At 44.4% G+C, this 18,352-nt stretch overlaps 2 protein-coding genes across 2 annotated transcripts in view; one reads left to right on the top strand and one right to left on the bottom strand.

The window, feature by feature from the left end:
- Nucleotides 1-3,162, bottom strand: part of TBP (TATA-box binding protein) — a 67,461-nt gene extending 64,299 nt beyond the window's left edge. Inside the window, exon 1 of the mRNA XM_077283235.1 lies at nt 2,894-3,162. The gene's annotated coding sequence lies outside the window, so the exon portion shown is untranslated. The remainder of the gene's footprint in view (nt 1-2,893) is intronic.
- An 11,217-nt stretch (nt 3,163-14,379) lies between these two features.
- The window catches only part of LOC143803686 (posterior protein-like), a 47,309-nt gene continuing 43,336 nt past the window's right edge, over nt 14,380-18,352 (top strand). The window contains exons 1-3 of the mRNA XM_077281464.1: nt 14,380-14,389; nt 14,807-15,238; nt 15,296-15,443. Of these exons, the coding sequence (XP_077137579.1) occupies nt 14,380-14,389; nt 14,807-15,238; nt 15,296-15,443 (590 nt within the window). The remainder of the gene's footprint in view (nt 14,390-14,806; nt 15,239-15,295; nt 15,444-18,352) is intronic.

Raw genomic sequence — 18,352 nt, 5'->3', positions numbered from 1 at the left:
ATTTCAAGTCTGGGTTCTATTCTCATTGGTCCCCTGACCGCTTTTACAAGTTTATCCACGCGGTCTAGGAGCAGACATAAGCAGCCCGAATCCTCTTCAGATGAAGAGGCCGAGAGAATTTATTCAGGTGAAACGTCATCCCTCCTCCAGTCTACTGACAAGTCTGATTCTGGGAGATCCTTCTGCCTAGAACTTTCTCCATGGGACAGGGATTTTATAGACTCCCTTACCTCTGTCCTGATAATTTCTTTCAGACTTGAGGTAAAGTTAGGAGTCTCCCCGCCACCTGAGGGGAAAATTAACAGGAAATAAGGGCGATGTAGGAGCTACGTTGTCTCCCCCTCCCTAAGCCTCATCGTCTGTTGGATACAGGGGGAGGGGGCATAATCTCTTTGGACAAGAGTCCGGTAGGGGGCATTTACAGAGGGCGTATTCCCTATGCCTTGCCTTATCTGTGCATTTCTTTCCCTAAGAATAAAAACATAAGGGGGAGGCTGCATCACTGAGAGAACATTCACGAAGATCACTCACTAGTGTCTGCAGAGATTGGTACCGGAGTACGAGGGGGGAATTTTTCAGTTGATGTTGTTCGCCTGGAAGAAGTCCTGCGGCTGGATTGGTCACTCAGCTGGCCACCTCCATCCCGACTTATCCGTGGGGCCTGAGGCTTGTCTGCAGCTTCCACTGGCTGCAAAGGGTGCAGCTGCTCATCCTCCATTGTGAGGAAAATGGGCCAGAAGAAGGGATCTCTCCGCCTGATGGCCCTATATACCTCCCTCTGGTTCCGGGTCGGCAGGTGAATCCACACCTCTCCCCGGCATTCCCCGCAAGTGCTAATCAGCTCCTAATAGAACTGAATCTGGTCTCTCTGTATGGCGGCCGCCATTTTCCAGGTGCCAGAAACCCCCCGTGCATGCGCAGAAGGGACCCAGCGGTGACCCGGAATTACAGGCCGGCACCGCCCCTCAACGCCACCCGGCACCACTGAAAGCGCCAGAGGCTGCTTCGGGACACCCAGAAGAGAGCCGCACGCACCCCCACATCAGAAACCACCGCCGCCCGGGACATACAGAGACCCTGCACCGCTGGAGCCTCAGGGAGCCAGTGAGGATACTTACCTCGGCGCTGGCCACTTCCGGAGACAGCGATCCTCCGGACCCTGCTCCCTGCTGTGCCGCCATCGAAGAGCACCATGGCGCTTCCAAGACCCCAGCACCGGTCGAAGTAGGAGACCCACCCCGGCCTGGGATCCTAATCCTGTAGGGATCCATCCCATCAGCAACAGGAAACCAACGGATGCGTGGGAGATGTGCCGCCATTTTGTATCTGTAGGTTTCCTGTTCCTGAAGGGCGGATCCCCTCTCTCGTGGTGCTGTCATGGGAGTTCGAATAAAATTGTGATCCATGTTTTTCCATGTAAAAATGTGAATTTCTCTTGAATAAAACATTGGATCGCATCTGACATACATGACCATATAGACTGCTCAGGATGGTTGAGCCTACTGACAGACCCCTTTAAGAGAGCTCGTTCAGAATGATCTCTCAGTGAAAATGCAGCTGTACCTGGGCTGACTATACGGCTATCATTCAGGCACATATTGCAGTGCTGCAAACATTTCTTCTTGAGCACACAGGTGGGGACTGGGCGAGCAGCAAAGTATATGATAAATGTTGCAAGCGCCTGCATAATATGTGAAGAACTACATGCGTGCCAACTAGTAAATGTGTATAGGGATCTGTATATGGGGCTAAGCTCAGGTTACAGCACTGCTGGATATATAGGGGTCTGAGCACAGGTTACAGCACTGCCGGATGTATAGGGGTCTGGGCACAGGTTACAGCACTGCCGGATGTATAGGGGTCTGGGCACAGGTTACAGCACTGCCGGAAGTATACGGGTCTCTATAGGGGGATGAGCCCATGATACAGCACTGCTGAATGTATAGGGGTCTCTATAGGGGGCTGAGCCCAGGATACAGCACTGCTGGATGTATAGGGGTCTGTATAGGGGGATGAGCCCAGGATACAGCACTGCTGGATGTATAGGGGTCTCTATAGGGGGCTGAGCCCAGGATACAGCACTGCTGGGTGTATAGGGGTCTCTATAGGGGGCTAAGCCCAGGATACAGCACTGCTGGATGTATAGGGGTCTCTATAGGGGCTGAGCCCAGGATACAGCACTGCTGGATGTATAGGGGTCTCTATAGGGGACTGAGCCCAGGATACAGCACTGCTGGGTGTATAGGGGTCTCTATAGGGGGCTGAGCCCAGGATACAGCACTGCTGGGTGTATAGGGGTCTCTATAGGGGGCTGAGCCCAGGATACAGCACTGCTGGATGTATAGGGGTCTCTATAGGGGGCTGAGCCCAGGATACAGCACTGCTGGATGTATAGGGGTCTGAGCCCAGGATACAGCACTGTTGGATGTATAGGGGTCTGAGCCCAGGATACAGCACTGTTGGATGTATAGGGGTCTCTGTAGGGGGCTGAGCCCAGGATACAGCACTGTTGGATGCATAGGGGTCTCTATAGGGGGCTGAGCCCAGGATACAGCACTGTTGGATGCATAGGGGTCTCTATAGGGGGCTGAGCCCAGGATACAGCACTGTTGGATGCATAGGGGTCTCTATAGGGGGCTGATCCTAGGTTCCAGCACTAGAACAGTCCGGTACCTCAGGTGGGTACATGTGAGCACACAGTAAAGGCCTGCACAGCAGGCGGCTCACGCAGTACACATGGCGGTGTCCGCACGGTGACTGCTGAGCCTTTCTATGCCACAATGTTAGCAGGGCAGGATACTATGTGTAAGCAGATATGAGATTCTACAGCAGCAAAGACCCGGGGGAGCCCCGCCGCTAATACCGGGACTGACACAACCAACGACATCGTTACCTTACGAAACGCGAACTGTGTACACTCAAGGATCTCCGAGCTTTCCGACTCACGCCATTCCACCGGCGCCACTACCTTCTGCGCATGCGTCAATTGATTTCCACTCTCCCAGGTCAACCAATCAGCGGTGTTTCCCGTAGCCCGGATACGCCATTTCCGCTGGCTAGTCGGCGCTCTGTTGCCAACCACAGAAGTCTTTTGCTAGTGACGTACGTATGACCCGGTGGGCGTGGTTTGTGATGCCAAATTCCTCTTGCCCAATGGCGGCTGCGAGGTCTCAGCCGATCTCCTCTATAGGGTGTAGCCGTCCAGTCTCCCAGAGTCCCGCGCTCTGCCCACTGCTGTGGAGCCTCTGTGTGATACCAGTGGGGGCACCAGGGCACTCTCCGCCAGCGCTCCCAGGCAGGGCGGCAGGTACCACGTACACCTGTATAGGTGTAGAAGCAGAGCAAGGGTTAACAGTAAAGGTGCTCGCAGGGAGATAAACAGTTCAACTGGGAATGAATCAGGGAGAATAGCAAAAAAATGGGAAAAAAACTGTAACAGTTCGCTCAGTAAACTTATCGTGTCTATGGTTTCCTCAGCAGCAAATGTTCTGATGAGGGTCGTAGTCCTTGTGGCTGTTGGCGATATGGGGTCCGAGGCCAGCTATCCGTCGTCTGGCGGCAGCGGTCGGTCTCCACACGAGGCTGAAGTTGGTTTCTTATTCTTCAGTTTCTTATTTGGCAATTTTTTATTTTGTTTTTTATAGGTTAAATAACAAATGATGCAGTGAGGCGCCCTGATGCGAATCCACTTAAAAACAGCTACAAAAATTATAAAACTGGCACAAAAATGGGCATCAAAGGTCGTTAATCAAAGGGTTAAATGACTTTGGGCCACAGATCTCACACTTATAATAATCTTTATTTTTATATAGCGCTAACATATTCTGCAGCGCTTTACAGGTTGCACACATTATCATCGCTGTCCCCGTTGGGGCTCACAATCTACATTCCCTATCAGTATGTCTTTGGAATGTGGGAGGAAACCGGAGTACCCGGAGAAAACCCACGCAAACACGGAGAGAACATACAAACTCTTTGCAGATGTTGTCCAAAGTGGGATTAGTACCCAGGACTCCAGCGCTGCAGTGCTAACCACTAAGGCTATGTGCACACGTTGCGGATTAGGCTTTGGAATTTCTGGTGCGGATTCTGTCTCTCCTGGCAGAAAACGCACCTGCGGATTTTTGTGCAGTTCCGCAGCTTTTTTTTGTGCGTTTTTGCTGTGGTTTTCTTGCGGATTTGCTGCGTTTTGTACCCCTGTGGTTTTCTATAATGGAATGGGTACAAAAACGCTGCAGATTCACAAAAAAGAATTGACATGCTACTTTTAAACCGCAGCGGATTTTCCGCAAAGTGCACAGCATTTTTTTTTTCTCATTGATTTACATTGTACTGTAAATCAATTGCGGATCTGCAGCGTTTCTGCACTGCAAAAAACGCTGCGGATCCGCAGAGAATCCGCAACGTGTGCACATACCCTTAGCCACCGTGCTGCACTTAGAATACATAGTACGGTAATGCATACCTCCCAACTTTTGAAGATGGGAAAGAGGGACAAATTTTAGGCCACGCCTCTGACCACACCCATTCATAATTAGTCACACCCATATCCACATCCCAACCACACCCATTTAGCACTGCTGATCCCACTGTTTCACATACAATAATTATAAACAAAAAAATATGGCCACACAGTGCTCCATACTGTATAATGGCCACACATGATGCTCCATACTGTATGATGACCACACATGATGCTCCATACTGTATAATGGCCACATATGATGCTCCATACTGTATGATGACCACACATGATGCTCCATACTGTATAATGGCCACATATGATGCTCCATACTGTATGATGACCACAAATGATGCTCCATACTGTATAATGGCCACACATGATGCTCCATACTGTATGATGACCATACATGATGCTCCATACTGTATAATGACCGCACATGATGTTCCATACTGTATATTGACCGCACATGATGCTCCATACTGTATAATGACCGCACATGATGCGCCATACTGTATAATGACCGCACATGATGCTCCATACTGTATAATGACCGCACATGATGATCCATACTGTATGATGACCGCACATGATGCTCCATACTGTATAATGACCGCACATGATGCTCCATACTGTATATTGACCGCACATGATGCTCCATACTGTATAATGACCGCACATGATGCTCCATACTGTATAATGACCGCACATGATGCTCCATACTGTATAATGACCGCACTTGATGCTCCATACTGTATAATGACCGCACATGATGCTCCATACTGTATAATGACCGCACATGATGCTCCATACCAGTGGCGGACACTGACAGCTTTGGGCCCCTGTGCAAGAAATGTGTCTGGGCCCCCCTCCCTGCCCAGCATCATACCTCCCAACTTTTGAAGATGGGAAAGAGGGACAAAGCATGCGGCGCGTTGCGCGCCGCGGCAAATTTTAGGCCACGCCTCTGGCCACACCCATTCATAACTAGTCACACCCATATCCACGTCCCAACCGCACCCATTTAGCACTGCTGATCACACTTTCATAAAGAATAATTATAAATAAAAAAATATGGCCACACAATGCTCCATACTGTATAATGGCCACACGTGATGGTCAATACTGTATAATGACCGCAGATAATGCTCCATACTGTATAATGACCGCACATGATGCTCCATACTGTATAATGGCCACACATGATGCTCCATACTGTATAATGACCGCACATGATGCTCCATACTGTATAATGACCGCACATGATGCTCCATACTGTATAATGGCTGCACATGATGCTCCATATTGTATATTGACCGCACATAATGCTCCATACTGTATAATGACCGCACATAATGCTCCATACTGTATAATGACCGCACATGATGCTGCATACTGTATAATGGCCGCACATGATGCTCCATACTGCATATTGACCGCACATGAGGCTCCATACTGTATAATGACCGCACATGATGCTCCATACTGTATATTGACCGCACATGATGCTCCATACTGTATAATGACCGCACATGATGCTCCATACTGTATATTGACCGCACATGATGCTCCATACTGTATAATGACCGCACATGATGCTCCATACTGTATATTGACCGCACATGATGCTCCATACTGTATAATGACCGCACATGATGCTCCATACTGTATAATGACTGCACATCATGCTCCATACTGTATAATGACCGCACATCATGCTCCATACTGTATAATGACCGCACATGATGCTCCATACTGTATATTGACCGCACATGATGCTCCATACTGTATAATGACCGCACATGATGCTCCATACTGTATATTGACCGCACATGATGCTCCATACTGTATAATGACCGCACATGATGCTCCATACTGTATAACGACCGCACATGATGCTCCATACTGTATAATGACCGCACATGATGCTCCATACTGTATAATGACTGCACATCATGCTCCATACTGTATAATGACCGCACATGATGCTCCATACTGTATATTGACCGCACATGATGCTCCATACTGTATAATGACCGCACATGATGCTCCATACTGTATAATGACCGCACATCATGCTCCATACTGTATAATGACCGCACATGATGCTCCATACTGTATATTGACCGCACATGATGCTCCATACTGTATATTGACCGCACATGATGCTCCATACTGTATAATGACCGCACATGATGCTCCATACTGTATATTGACCGCACATGATGCTCCATACTGTATATTGACCGCACATGATGCTCCATACTGTATAATGACCGCACATGAGGCTCCATACTGTATAATGACCGCACATGATGCTCCATACTGTATAATGACCGCACATGATGCTCCATACTGTATATTGACCGCACATGATGCTCCATACTGTATAATGACCGCACATGATGCTCCATACTGTATAATGACTGCACATGATGCTCCATACTGTATATTGACCGCACATGATGCTCCATACTGTATAATGACCGCACATGATGCTCCATACTGTATAATGACCGCACATGATGCTCCATACTGTATAATGACCGCACATGATGCTCCATACTGTATATTGACCGCACATGATGCTCCATACTGTATAATGACCGCACATGATGCTCCATACTGTATAATGACTGCACATGATGCTCCATACTGTATATTGACCGCACATGATGCTCCATACTGTATAATGACCGCACATGATGCTCCATACTGTATATTGACCGCACATGATGCTCCATACTGTATAATGACCGCACATGATGCTCCATATTGTATATTGACCACACATGATGCTCCATACTGTATATTGACCGCACATGATGCTCCATACTGTATATTGACCGCACATGATGCTCCATACTGTATAATGACCGCACATGAGGCTCCATACTGTATAATGACCGCACATGATGCTCCATACTGTATATTGACCGCACATGATGCTCCATACTGTATAATGACCGCACATGATGCTCCATACTGTATAATGACCGCACATGATGCTCCATACTGTATAATGACCGCACATGATGCTCCATACTGTATAATGACTGCACATCATGCTCCATACTGTATAATGACCGCACATGATGCTCCATACTGTATATTGACCGCACATGATGCTCCATACTGTATAATGACCGCACATGATGCTCCATACTGTATAATGACCGCACATCATGCTCCATACTGTATAATGACCGCACATGATGCTCCATACTGTATATTGACCGCACATGATGCTCCATACTGTATATTGACCGCACATGATGCTCCATACTGTATAATGACCGCACATGATGCTCCATACTGTATATTGACCGCACATGATGCTCCATACTGTATATTGACCGCACATGATGCTCCATACTGTATAATGACCGCACATGAGGCTCCATACTGTATAATGACCGCACATGATGCTCCATACTGTATAATGACCGCACATGATGCTCCATACTGTATATTGACCGCACATGATGCTCCATACTGTATAATGACCGCACATGATGCTCCATACTGTATAATGACTGCACATGATGCTCCATACTGTATATTGACCGCACATGATGCTCCATACTGTATAATGACCGCACATGATGCTCCATACTGTATAATGACCGCACATGATGCTCCATACTGTATAATGACCGCACATGATGCTCCATACTGTATATTGACCGCACATGATGCTCCATACTGTATAATGACCGCACATGATGCTCCATACTGTATAATGACTGCACATGATGCTCCATACTGTATATTGACCGCACATGATGCTCCATACTGTATAATGACCGCACATGATGCTCCATACTGTATATTGACCGCACATGATGCTCCATACTGTATAATGACCGCACATGATGCTCCATATTGTATATTGACCACACATGATGCTCCATACTGTATATTGACCGCACATGATGCTCCATACTGTATATTGACCGCACATGATGCTCCATACTGTATAATGACCGCACATGAGGCTCCATACTGTATAATGACCGCACATGATGCTCCATACTGTATAATGACTGCACATGATGCTCCATACTGTATATTGACCGCACATGATGCTCCATACTGTATAATGACCGCACATGATGCTCCATACTGTATATTGACCGCACATGATGCTCCATACTGTATAATGACCGCACATGATGCTCCATATTGTATATTGACCACACATGATGCTCCATACTGTATATTGACCGCACATGATGCTCCATACTGTATAATGACCGCACATGATGCTCCATACTGTATAATGACCGCACATGATGCTCCATACTGTATATTGACCGCACATGATGCTCCATACTGTATAATGACCGCACATGATGCTCCATACTGTATATTGACCGCACATGATGCTCCATACTGTATAATGACCGCACATGATGCTCCATACTGTATAATGACTGCACATCATGCTCCATACTGTATAATGACCGCACATCATGCTCCATACTGTATAATGACCGCACATGATGCTCCATACTGTATATTGACCGCACATGATGCTCCATACTGTATAATGACCGCACATGATGCTCCATACTGTATATTGACCGCACATGATGCTCCATACTGTATAATGACCGCACATGATGCTCCATACTGTATAATGACCGCACATGATGCTCCATACTGTATAATGACCGCACATGATGCTCCATACTGTATAATGACTGCACATCATGCTCCATACTGTATAATGACCGCACATGATGCTCCATACTGTATATTGACCGCACATGATGCTCCATACTGTATAATGACCGCACATGATGCTCCATACTGTATAATGACTGCACATCATGCTCCATACTGTATAATGACCGCACATGATGCTCCATACTGTATATTGACCGCACATGATGCTCCATACTGTATATTGACCGCACATGATGCTCCATACTGTATAATGACCGCACATGATGCTCCATACTGTATATTGACCGCACATGATGCTCCATACTGTATATTGACCGCACATGATGCTCCATACTGTATAATGACCGCACATGAGGCTCCATACTGTATAATGACCGCACATGATGCTCCATACTGTATAATGACCGCACATGATGCTCCATACTGTATATTGACCGCACATGATGCTCCATACTGTATAATGACCGCACATGATGCTCCATACTGTATAATGACTGCACATGATGCTCCATACTGTATATTGACCGCACATGATGCTCCATACTGTATAATGACCGCACATGATGCTCCATACTGTATATTGACCGCACATGATGCTCCATACTATATAATGACCGCACATGATGCTCCATATTGTATATTGACCACACATGATGCTCCATACTGTATATTGACCGCACATGATGCTCCATACTGTATATTGACCGCACATGATGCTCCATACTGTATAATGACCGCACATGATGCTCCATACTGTATAATGACTGCACATGAGGCTCCATACTGTATATACTGTGCACTGTACTATGTGCACATACAGGTCCTTCTCAAAAAATTAGCATATAGTGTTAAATTTCATTATTTACCATAATGTAATGATTACAATTAAACTTTCATATATTATAGATTCATTATCCACCAACTGAAATTTGTCAGGTCTTTTATTGTTTTAATACTGATGATTTTGGCCTACAACTCCTGATAACCCAAAAAACCTGTCTCAATAAATTAGCATATTTCACCCGTCCAATCAAATAAAAGTGTTTTTTAATAACAAACAAAAAAACCATCAAATAATAATGTTCAGTTATGCACTCAATACTTTGTCGGGAATCCTTTGGCAGAAATGACTGCTTCAATGCGGCGTGGCATGGAGGCAATCAGCCTGTGACACTGCTGAGATATTATGGAGGCCCAGGATGCTTCAATAGCGGCCTTAAGCTCATCCAGAGTGTTGGGTCTTGCGTCTCTCAACTTTCTCTTCACAATATCCCACAGATTCTCTATGGGGTTCAGGTCAGGAGAGTTGGCAGGCCAATTGAGCACAGTAATACCATGGTCAGTAAACCATTTACCAGTGGTTTTGGCACTGTGAGCAGGTGCCAGGTCGTGCTGAAAAATGAAATCTTCATCTCCATAAAGCATTTCAGCCGATGGAAGCATGAAGTGCTCCAAAATCTCCTGATAGCTAGCTGCATTGACCCTGCCCTTGATGAAACACAGTGGACCAACACCAGCAGCTGACATGGCACCCCACACCATCACTGACTGTGGGTACTTGACACTGGACTTCAGGCATTTTGGCATTTCCTTCTCCCCAGTCTTCCTCCAGACTCTGGCACCTTGATTTCCGAATGACATGCAAAATTTGCTTTCATCAGAAAAAAGTACTTGGGACCACTTAGCAACAGTCCAGTGCTGCTTCTCTGTAGCCCAGGTCAGGCGCTTCTGCCGCTGTTTATGGTTCAAAAGTGGCTTTACCTGGGGAATGCGGCACCTGTAGCCCATTTCCTGCACACGCCTGTGCACGGTGGCTCTGGATGTTTCCACACCAGACTCAGTCCACTGCTTCCTCAGGTTCCCCAAGGTCTGGAATTGGTCCTTCTCCACAATCTTCCTCAGGGTCCGGTCACCTCTTCTCGTTGTACAGCGTTTTCTGCCACATTGTTTCCTTCCAACAGACTTACCATTGAGGTGCCTTGATACAGCACTCTGGGAACAGCCTATTTGTTGAGAAATTTCTTTCTGGGTCTTACCCTCTTGCTTGAGGGTGTCAATGATGGCCTTCTTGACATCTGTCAGGTCGCTAGTCTTACCCATGATGGGGGTTTTGAGTAATGAACCAGGCAGGGAGTTTTAAAAGCCTCAGGTATCTTTTGCATGTGTTTAGAGTTAATTAGTTGATTCAGAAGATTAGGGTAATAGGTCATTTAGAGAACCTTTTCTTGATATGCTAATTTATTGAGACAGGTTTTTTGGGTTATCAGGAGTTGTAGGCCAAAATCATCAGTATTAAAACAATAAAAGACCTGACAAATTTCAGTTGGTGGATAATGAATCTATAATATATGAAAGTTTAATTGTAATCATTACATTATGGTAAATAATGAAATTTAACACTATATGCTAATTTTTTGAGAAGGACCTGTATATAGTGTTATATACACTGAGCACTGACCAGGCTGCAGGAACTCACATTATAATATACTATATTATAATGTGAGTTCCTGCAGCCTGGTCAGTGCTCAGTGCACATAACACTATATATGTGCACATAGTACAAATATATATCTGATATATAATGTGGGATGTCCTGGAGCCGGGCTCAGGGTCACACAGTGCAGGGTGAGGATCACTGTGACTTATTGCTGCCGCTTCAGCTTACATGCAGATCGGGTGACGCTGGAGCCGAGACCTTATCTGTATGTAAACTTAAGGTGGTGCAATAAATCTCACAGTACAGAGAGATCCTCTACAGAAAGCAGATAAGAAAGCAGGAGTGAGATGAAGCCCGTCACATACCTCCTGCCCGGGACCCCATGGCTTTCTACTAACTTCATCTCTCCTCTCCGGCGCGCAGGTGACGTCAGATCAGCAGACACACAGGCTCCTGCTGTGTCTGCAATAGGAGGATGCTGGCCGGCACTTGTACACTACTAATACAGTGCGGGGCCTGCACCCGTGCACCGATCTACTGCAGCAGCACAAAGCCGGGCCCCTGTATGTCCCTGCCTGCAAGGGCCCCCCTCCACCTCCGGGCCTCGGTGCGGCTGCACCGGTTGAACCGGCGGTAGGTCCGCCCCTGCTCCATACTGTATATTGGCCGCACATGATGCTCCATACTGTATATTGGCCGCACATGAAACTTCGTACCATATAATGGCCACACATAGCTACTCCTACACACGCGGCTGCGCTCCGTACACTTTGCACACATGGCTCCGCTCCATACACCTCGCACACACACGGCTCCGCTCTATACACCTCGTACACACACGGCTCCGCTCCATACACCTCGTACATACACAGCTCCGCTCCGTACACCTCGTACACACATGGCTCCGCTCCATACACCTCGTACACACACGGCTCCGCTCCATACACCTCGTACACACACGGCTCCGCTCCATACAACTCGTACACACACGGCTCCCCTCCATACACCTCGTACACACACGGCTCCGCTCCATACACCTCATACACACACGGCACTGCTCCATACACCTCATACACACACGGCTCCGCTCTATACACCTCACACACACATGGCTCCGCTCCATACACTTCGCACACACACGGCTCCACTCCATACACCTCGCACACACACGGCGCCGCTCCATACACCTCGCACACAGACGGCTCCGCTCCTTACACCTCATACACGGCTCCGTTCCATACACCTCGTGTACACACGGCTCCGCTCCATACACCTCGTACACACACGGCTCCGCTCCGTACACCTCGCACACACGGCTCCACTTCATACACCTCGCACACACACGGCTCCGCTCCATACACCTCGCACACACACGGCTCCGCTCCATACACCTCGCACACACGGCTCCGCTCCGTACACCTCGTACACACTCAGCTCCGCTCCATACACCTCGCACACACACGGCTCCGCTCCATACACCTCGCACACACACGGCTCTGCTCCATACACCTCGCACACACACGGCTTCGCTCCATACACCTCGCACACACACGGCTCCGCTCCATTCACCTTGCACACACACGGCTCCTCTCCGTACACCTCGTACACACACGGCTCTGCTACATCCACACTCTACACCTCCTGACCCCACACAAGGCATTACTTACCTTATCCTGCGGCTGCAGCACCATGTGGCAAGTTGGCAACCAGCACAGGCAGCCGAGTCCTGCAATCCACGGAGGTATTGATCATGTGACCACTGACTCCTCCCCTCCTGTCACCTCATCACAGGTCCTGTGCACAGAAAGCAGGCAGCCATACGGAAGGGTAAGGGCCCGGAGCATGGCTTAACACAAGGGGGCGTGTCGGCTGGTTCTCCTGCTGTCTGCGGGATCAGAGCATCCCGTGCTGGACAGCGGGGCAAAGGCTCAAAACCGGGACAGTCCCGCACAGTGAGGGACGGTTGGGAGCTATGGTATTGTCTCACATCAAAACCAGGTCTCTCCAGCCTGGCCCAATTGGGGTCTTGGTATCAGAACTGGCATCAAAGTGGGCAGTCGATTTTGGCCATTTGAAAAAGTATCTGGCGTTTTTAAGGGGTTAAATGACTTGGCCACTGATATCGAACTAATAATACACAGATAGTGATGCCTTCCTGGGTCCCTTCCGGGTCATCGGGGGTACAGAAGACATAGGAGTTTCTGAGCCTTTTTTTTGGTGGTCTACCTATCTGAAGGACGTGAAGAGCTATGTTCTCTCTTGTGAGGTATGTGCATGTTTCAAGATTCCTCGTGTATCACCTACTGGACTGCTTCAACCACTACCAGTCCCCTCTCGTCCTTGGGGGTCTATTTCAATGGACTTTATAGCTGAATTGCCCACCTCTTGGGGAAAAAATTGTATTCAGGTGGTTGTAGATCGCCTTACTAAGGCTGCCCACTTCATTCCCTGCACTGGTCTTCCCTCAGCCAAGGAGACAGCGGATCTGGTCATCCAGAATGTGTTTCGGCTGCATGGAGTTCCAGACGAAGTCATCTCAGATCGGGGAGTGATAGCAAAACCAGGCAACATATTAGATACAGGGGAGAGATTTAAAGCACTAAATAGTGCAAGGCAACCCCTCACCAGAAAAGATAACCAACTCCATAAGAACCATGGAAAAAAGGAGTACACTTGGAGCATATAGGTAAGCAAACAAAATGATCCTTTATTAAATTACATATAACTTACATATAAATTTAAAGTGCAGACAATATACAAAATATACTAATAAGTATAGTGCTCAAGGATGGTTAAAAGTAAGTGGGTACCCCCCGGTGTGCACCGTCCGAGAAACCAGCATGTGAGGAAATAGTAGAAAAGGCAAGCTGCTATAAGTCTGTATCTAGCCATACATATGAAATTCCAAACGGCAAAAAGTAACAAATTAGCAGAGCAGCTCTTACCAATGCGAGGCACCAAGACGGGGCACGCCGGATGGGATCCACAGGCACAACCCCCGACGCACGTTTCGCCCACGGAAGAAGTAGCTTTTTCACACCGGTGCACACCGGGGGGTACCCACTTACTTTTAACCATCCTTGAGCACTATACTTATTAGTATATTTTGTATATTGTCTGCACTTTAAATTTATATGTAAGTTATATGTAATTTAATAAAGGATCATTTTGTTTGATTACCTATATGCTCCAAGTGTACTCCTTTTTTCCATCAGATCGGGGAGTGCAGTTTACTTCCAAGTTCTGGAAAGGATTCTGTGATTCCCTTGGTATTAATGTTTGTCTGTCCTCTGCATATCATCCTCAGACTAATGGGCAGACAGAACGGATGAATCAGACTCTAGAACAGTATCTTCGATGTTATATCAACCATTCTCAGGATGACTGGTTGGAGTTGCTCCCGCTCGCAGAATTCTGTTATAACAACTCTCAGAGTTCTTCTACTAAGGTAACACTTTTCTTTGCCAACCTAGGTTATCAACCCAGTATTCTTCCCAGATCCCCGATCAACGCTCCGGTGCCTGCAGTTCATGAGAGGTTGGCGGCAATGAGGCAGAATCTGGAAACCCTGAAGGAATCGCTGTCTACTGATCAAGAGAGATATGAGATCTGCCGACAGGTTTCAAAAGCCTGCACCTATGTTCAAGGTAGGGGACTCTGTATGGTTATCTACTAAAAACTTGAGATTGAACATTCTATCACAGAAACTCGGACAAAAGGTCATCGGCCCGTTCAAGATCTCTGGGATCGTGAGTTCCGTAGCCTGTCGTCTGAAGTTGCCAAGAACCTTGAAGGTACACCCTGTGTTTCATGTCTCCCTGTTAAAACCGGTGTCTCCAAATACATTTCAGGGTCGGATTATACCTCCTCAGCCTGTGTTAGTGGACGGACAAGAACAGTTTGGGTATAACAACCAATCCAATACTGTTAAATATGCTTATTTTCGCACATTTATTTAATCAAGACTATTCAGGTGCATACTCTTAAAGAAAAATGTCATGATATTCTCATAAAAAATGTAGTGGTTTATTGAATTGTCCACAAAAAAACCACATTGCAGCAAAACATAAAATAGATGAAATAGTTACGAACAGATTGTCCATGTGTAGATATCAGCACTTGATACTCATCTTTCCCAAAGTTCTGAATGGTAAAAGCCGTCTGTCTGTGTGAAATCTGAAGGTCATCATGGCTACCACTACCAGCTGTTGCTTTCTTGTCTGATGTCCATGGAGAATGATGGTGAAGGCAGGAGGTGACAGCCCCCACGTGACAAAAGCCCCCACACCCTCCTAAGAGACGTTTATATATGTTTCCTACAGACCACGTGTTCCCCTTTATATGGAGTTGACTTATTCTCTGAGCTTTATGCACAGAAATAGCCCTTTGTAATGTCAGCAAGAAGCAATGTGCTCAGTACAGGATTGAATAAGAATAATTCAATTAATTAATATTTAACAATTCCCCCTTTTGAGGGTGACAGACATTGATTGGAACCTTCAAATAAAATATATTAATAAGATCTTCTTCTTTTCTTCTTCTTTGGTGAAATAATTTAATGTTCATAATAATATAAATAATAATAATATTGTTATACGTACTCAATAATATAATGATATGTAAATTCATGTTATGGTAAGCCGTGACCAATATTCATATAAAATATATATAATTATACTTCCCTATATCTACATGAAGCATCTCAGGTCTGATCATCATCTGATGTCATCTGGTTTTTATCTTGATGTCTTCTTCTTGATTCTTTTAAAACAATATTATAATTCTTTTGAAATAGATGATAGAATGTACGTAGATATTGTAGAGACTGTGTGTCATGTGTCAAAGTCCATAAATTCAAATGTTGATAAGAAAACAAAGTTCATAGATGAAATGTAGCTTTAATATCTGTGCAGTGTCACCTTTAAAGACCTGGACTTACATTGGCTCGCCTTGGAAATCATCTGGAATCCTTCCATATCATCCACATTGGTCTTGTAACAGGTGTGACATCTTTGGTCAGCACAGCAAGGGTTACATTGACTCTTCCTTGCTAAACATAGCACCATAACCAGTCCTTAGTACACAGGACACATGTCAGGGTTGTAGCTTCCTGACAATTACCTGATTGTTCACCAGCTTTCATGGAAGTCTTATAGGTGATAGGAAACCACTGGAACATGATAAAACATAATAGCACAGTTTCTCTCCGTGGTTAGCAATTTAGATACTGTACTCATAGTTGTCAGTGATGAATGCTGTAGTTGTGAGTGGTGACATGAATTGTATTTGACACAGTCTATTATTATTCAGAAATCATAGCATTGTTACCTTGTGGAACTTCTGGATAACAGCTTTTCTTCTTGCAACTTTTAAGAATGAATTGAATTTAGAAATATGAAAAGACTTTATTAACGTAACGTCAGTATCTTGATTTAAGTCTTCATTCCCTATTCTATACCAAATCTGGTAATTTTCCTAACTTATAATATCACAGCGTACCATAGCAATCAATAATATCCATAGAATTATTAAATTATATTAATATGGAATTTATATTTGGGAAAAGAAAATAATAATAATAATAATAAATGATAATACATTATTAACCATATTCTTTATGTGATAGGACATTTTTATGTCATGGGTGTAATTTATTTTTGAACCCATAGATGTCAGTGTGTTTTTTTATGTAACAAGTATTTTATTACTAAAACTTTATTAATAAACTATATTTATTAGACCAATAATATGTAAGAATGTGTAGCCATGAACCAAAATAAGAATATATATATATATATATATATATATATATATATATATATATATATATATATATATATATATATATATATATATATGCATAAATGAATGAATGAGTGAAAGAATTGTTGTATTTAACTCAGAATTGAAACATTTCTTATATAATGAAACCATATGATCACTATATTTGATAAAGCAATATTCTTATATTAGACATTACTTTATTAAATATTGATTTTTTTTCTTGAGATAAAAAAAAAAATTAAGAATAAAAATTGAAGAAAAAAGTGAAAAACGAAAAATAAAAATGAGAATAAAAATAAAAATTGAAGAAAAAATTAAAAATGAAAAAAAAAATGAGAATAAAAATAAGGCCTTATATGTTGATGACAAATGCTGAGGTTATGTCTCAATAACATATTTCCTTAATATTTTCATCATTTAGATGTCATAACCTTGGATTACCAAAATATTGAAAATATGCAGCTTTGCATATAATATCCTTCATTAGAGAAAAAATGACTTTTATAACACTTAATGTTATTATACCCAATAATACCTTATTAATATTTCTTCTTTATTAAAATGTATGAAGAGGAGGTATTGATGAAATGTGATAATGTAATCTGGATCAAAAACACATTTCCCCCTTAATACCAAAAATTACTATTTTATGAAAAAAAATGAATTTGTAAAAACCAAAATAAAAAATAATCATTTTTATAACTGTCATATCAGCTTGTGCCATATATTTGTTTGAAGATGTGTACCCATCTATGTAATCATAAAAAAAAACACTGAATATCCAAAAATTATAATTTGGAAAAATAATTCTAAATGTAGATTTTCTTGATAAACCATATTGATGTGTGATTGCACTTATTCACTATTAACTTAATCAAGAAATAATAATTACTAAAGAAATATAGAAATATATGTTGAGTAAATAATATTTAAATATATCTTAATATTCTAATAATTTAACTGAATCTTATTTTTTT

Source organism: Ranitomeya variabilis, chromosome 2 (genome assembly GCF_051348905.1).
Source record: "Ranitomeya variabilis isolate aRanVar5 chromosome 2, aRanVar5.hap1, whole genome shotgun sequence".
Lineage (NCBI taxonomy): Eukaryota > Metazoa > Chordata > Amphibia > Anura > Dendrobatidae > Ranitomeya > Ranitomeya variabilis.
Note: the sequence above shows the minus strand (reverse complement) of the source record. Positions and strands in the feature narration are given on the sequence as shown.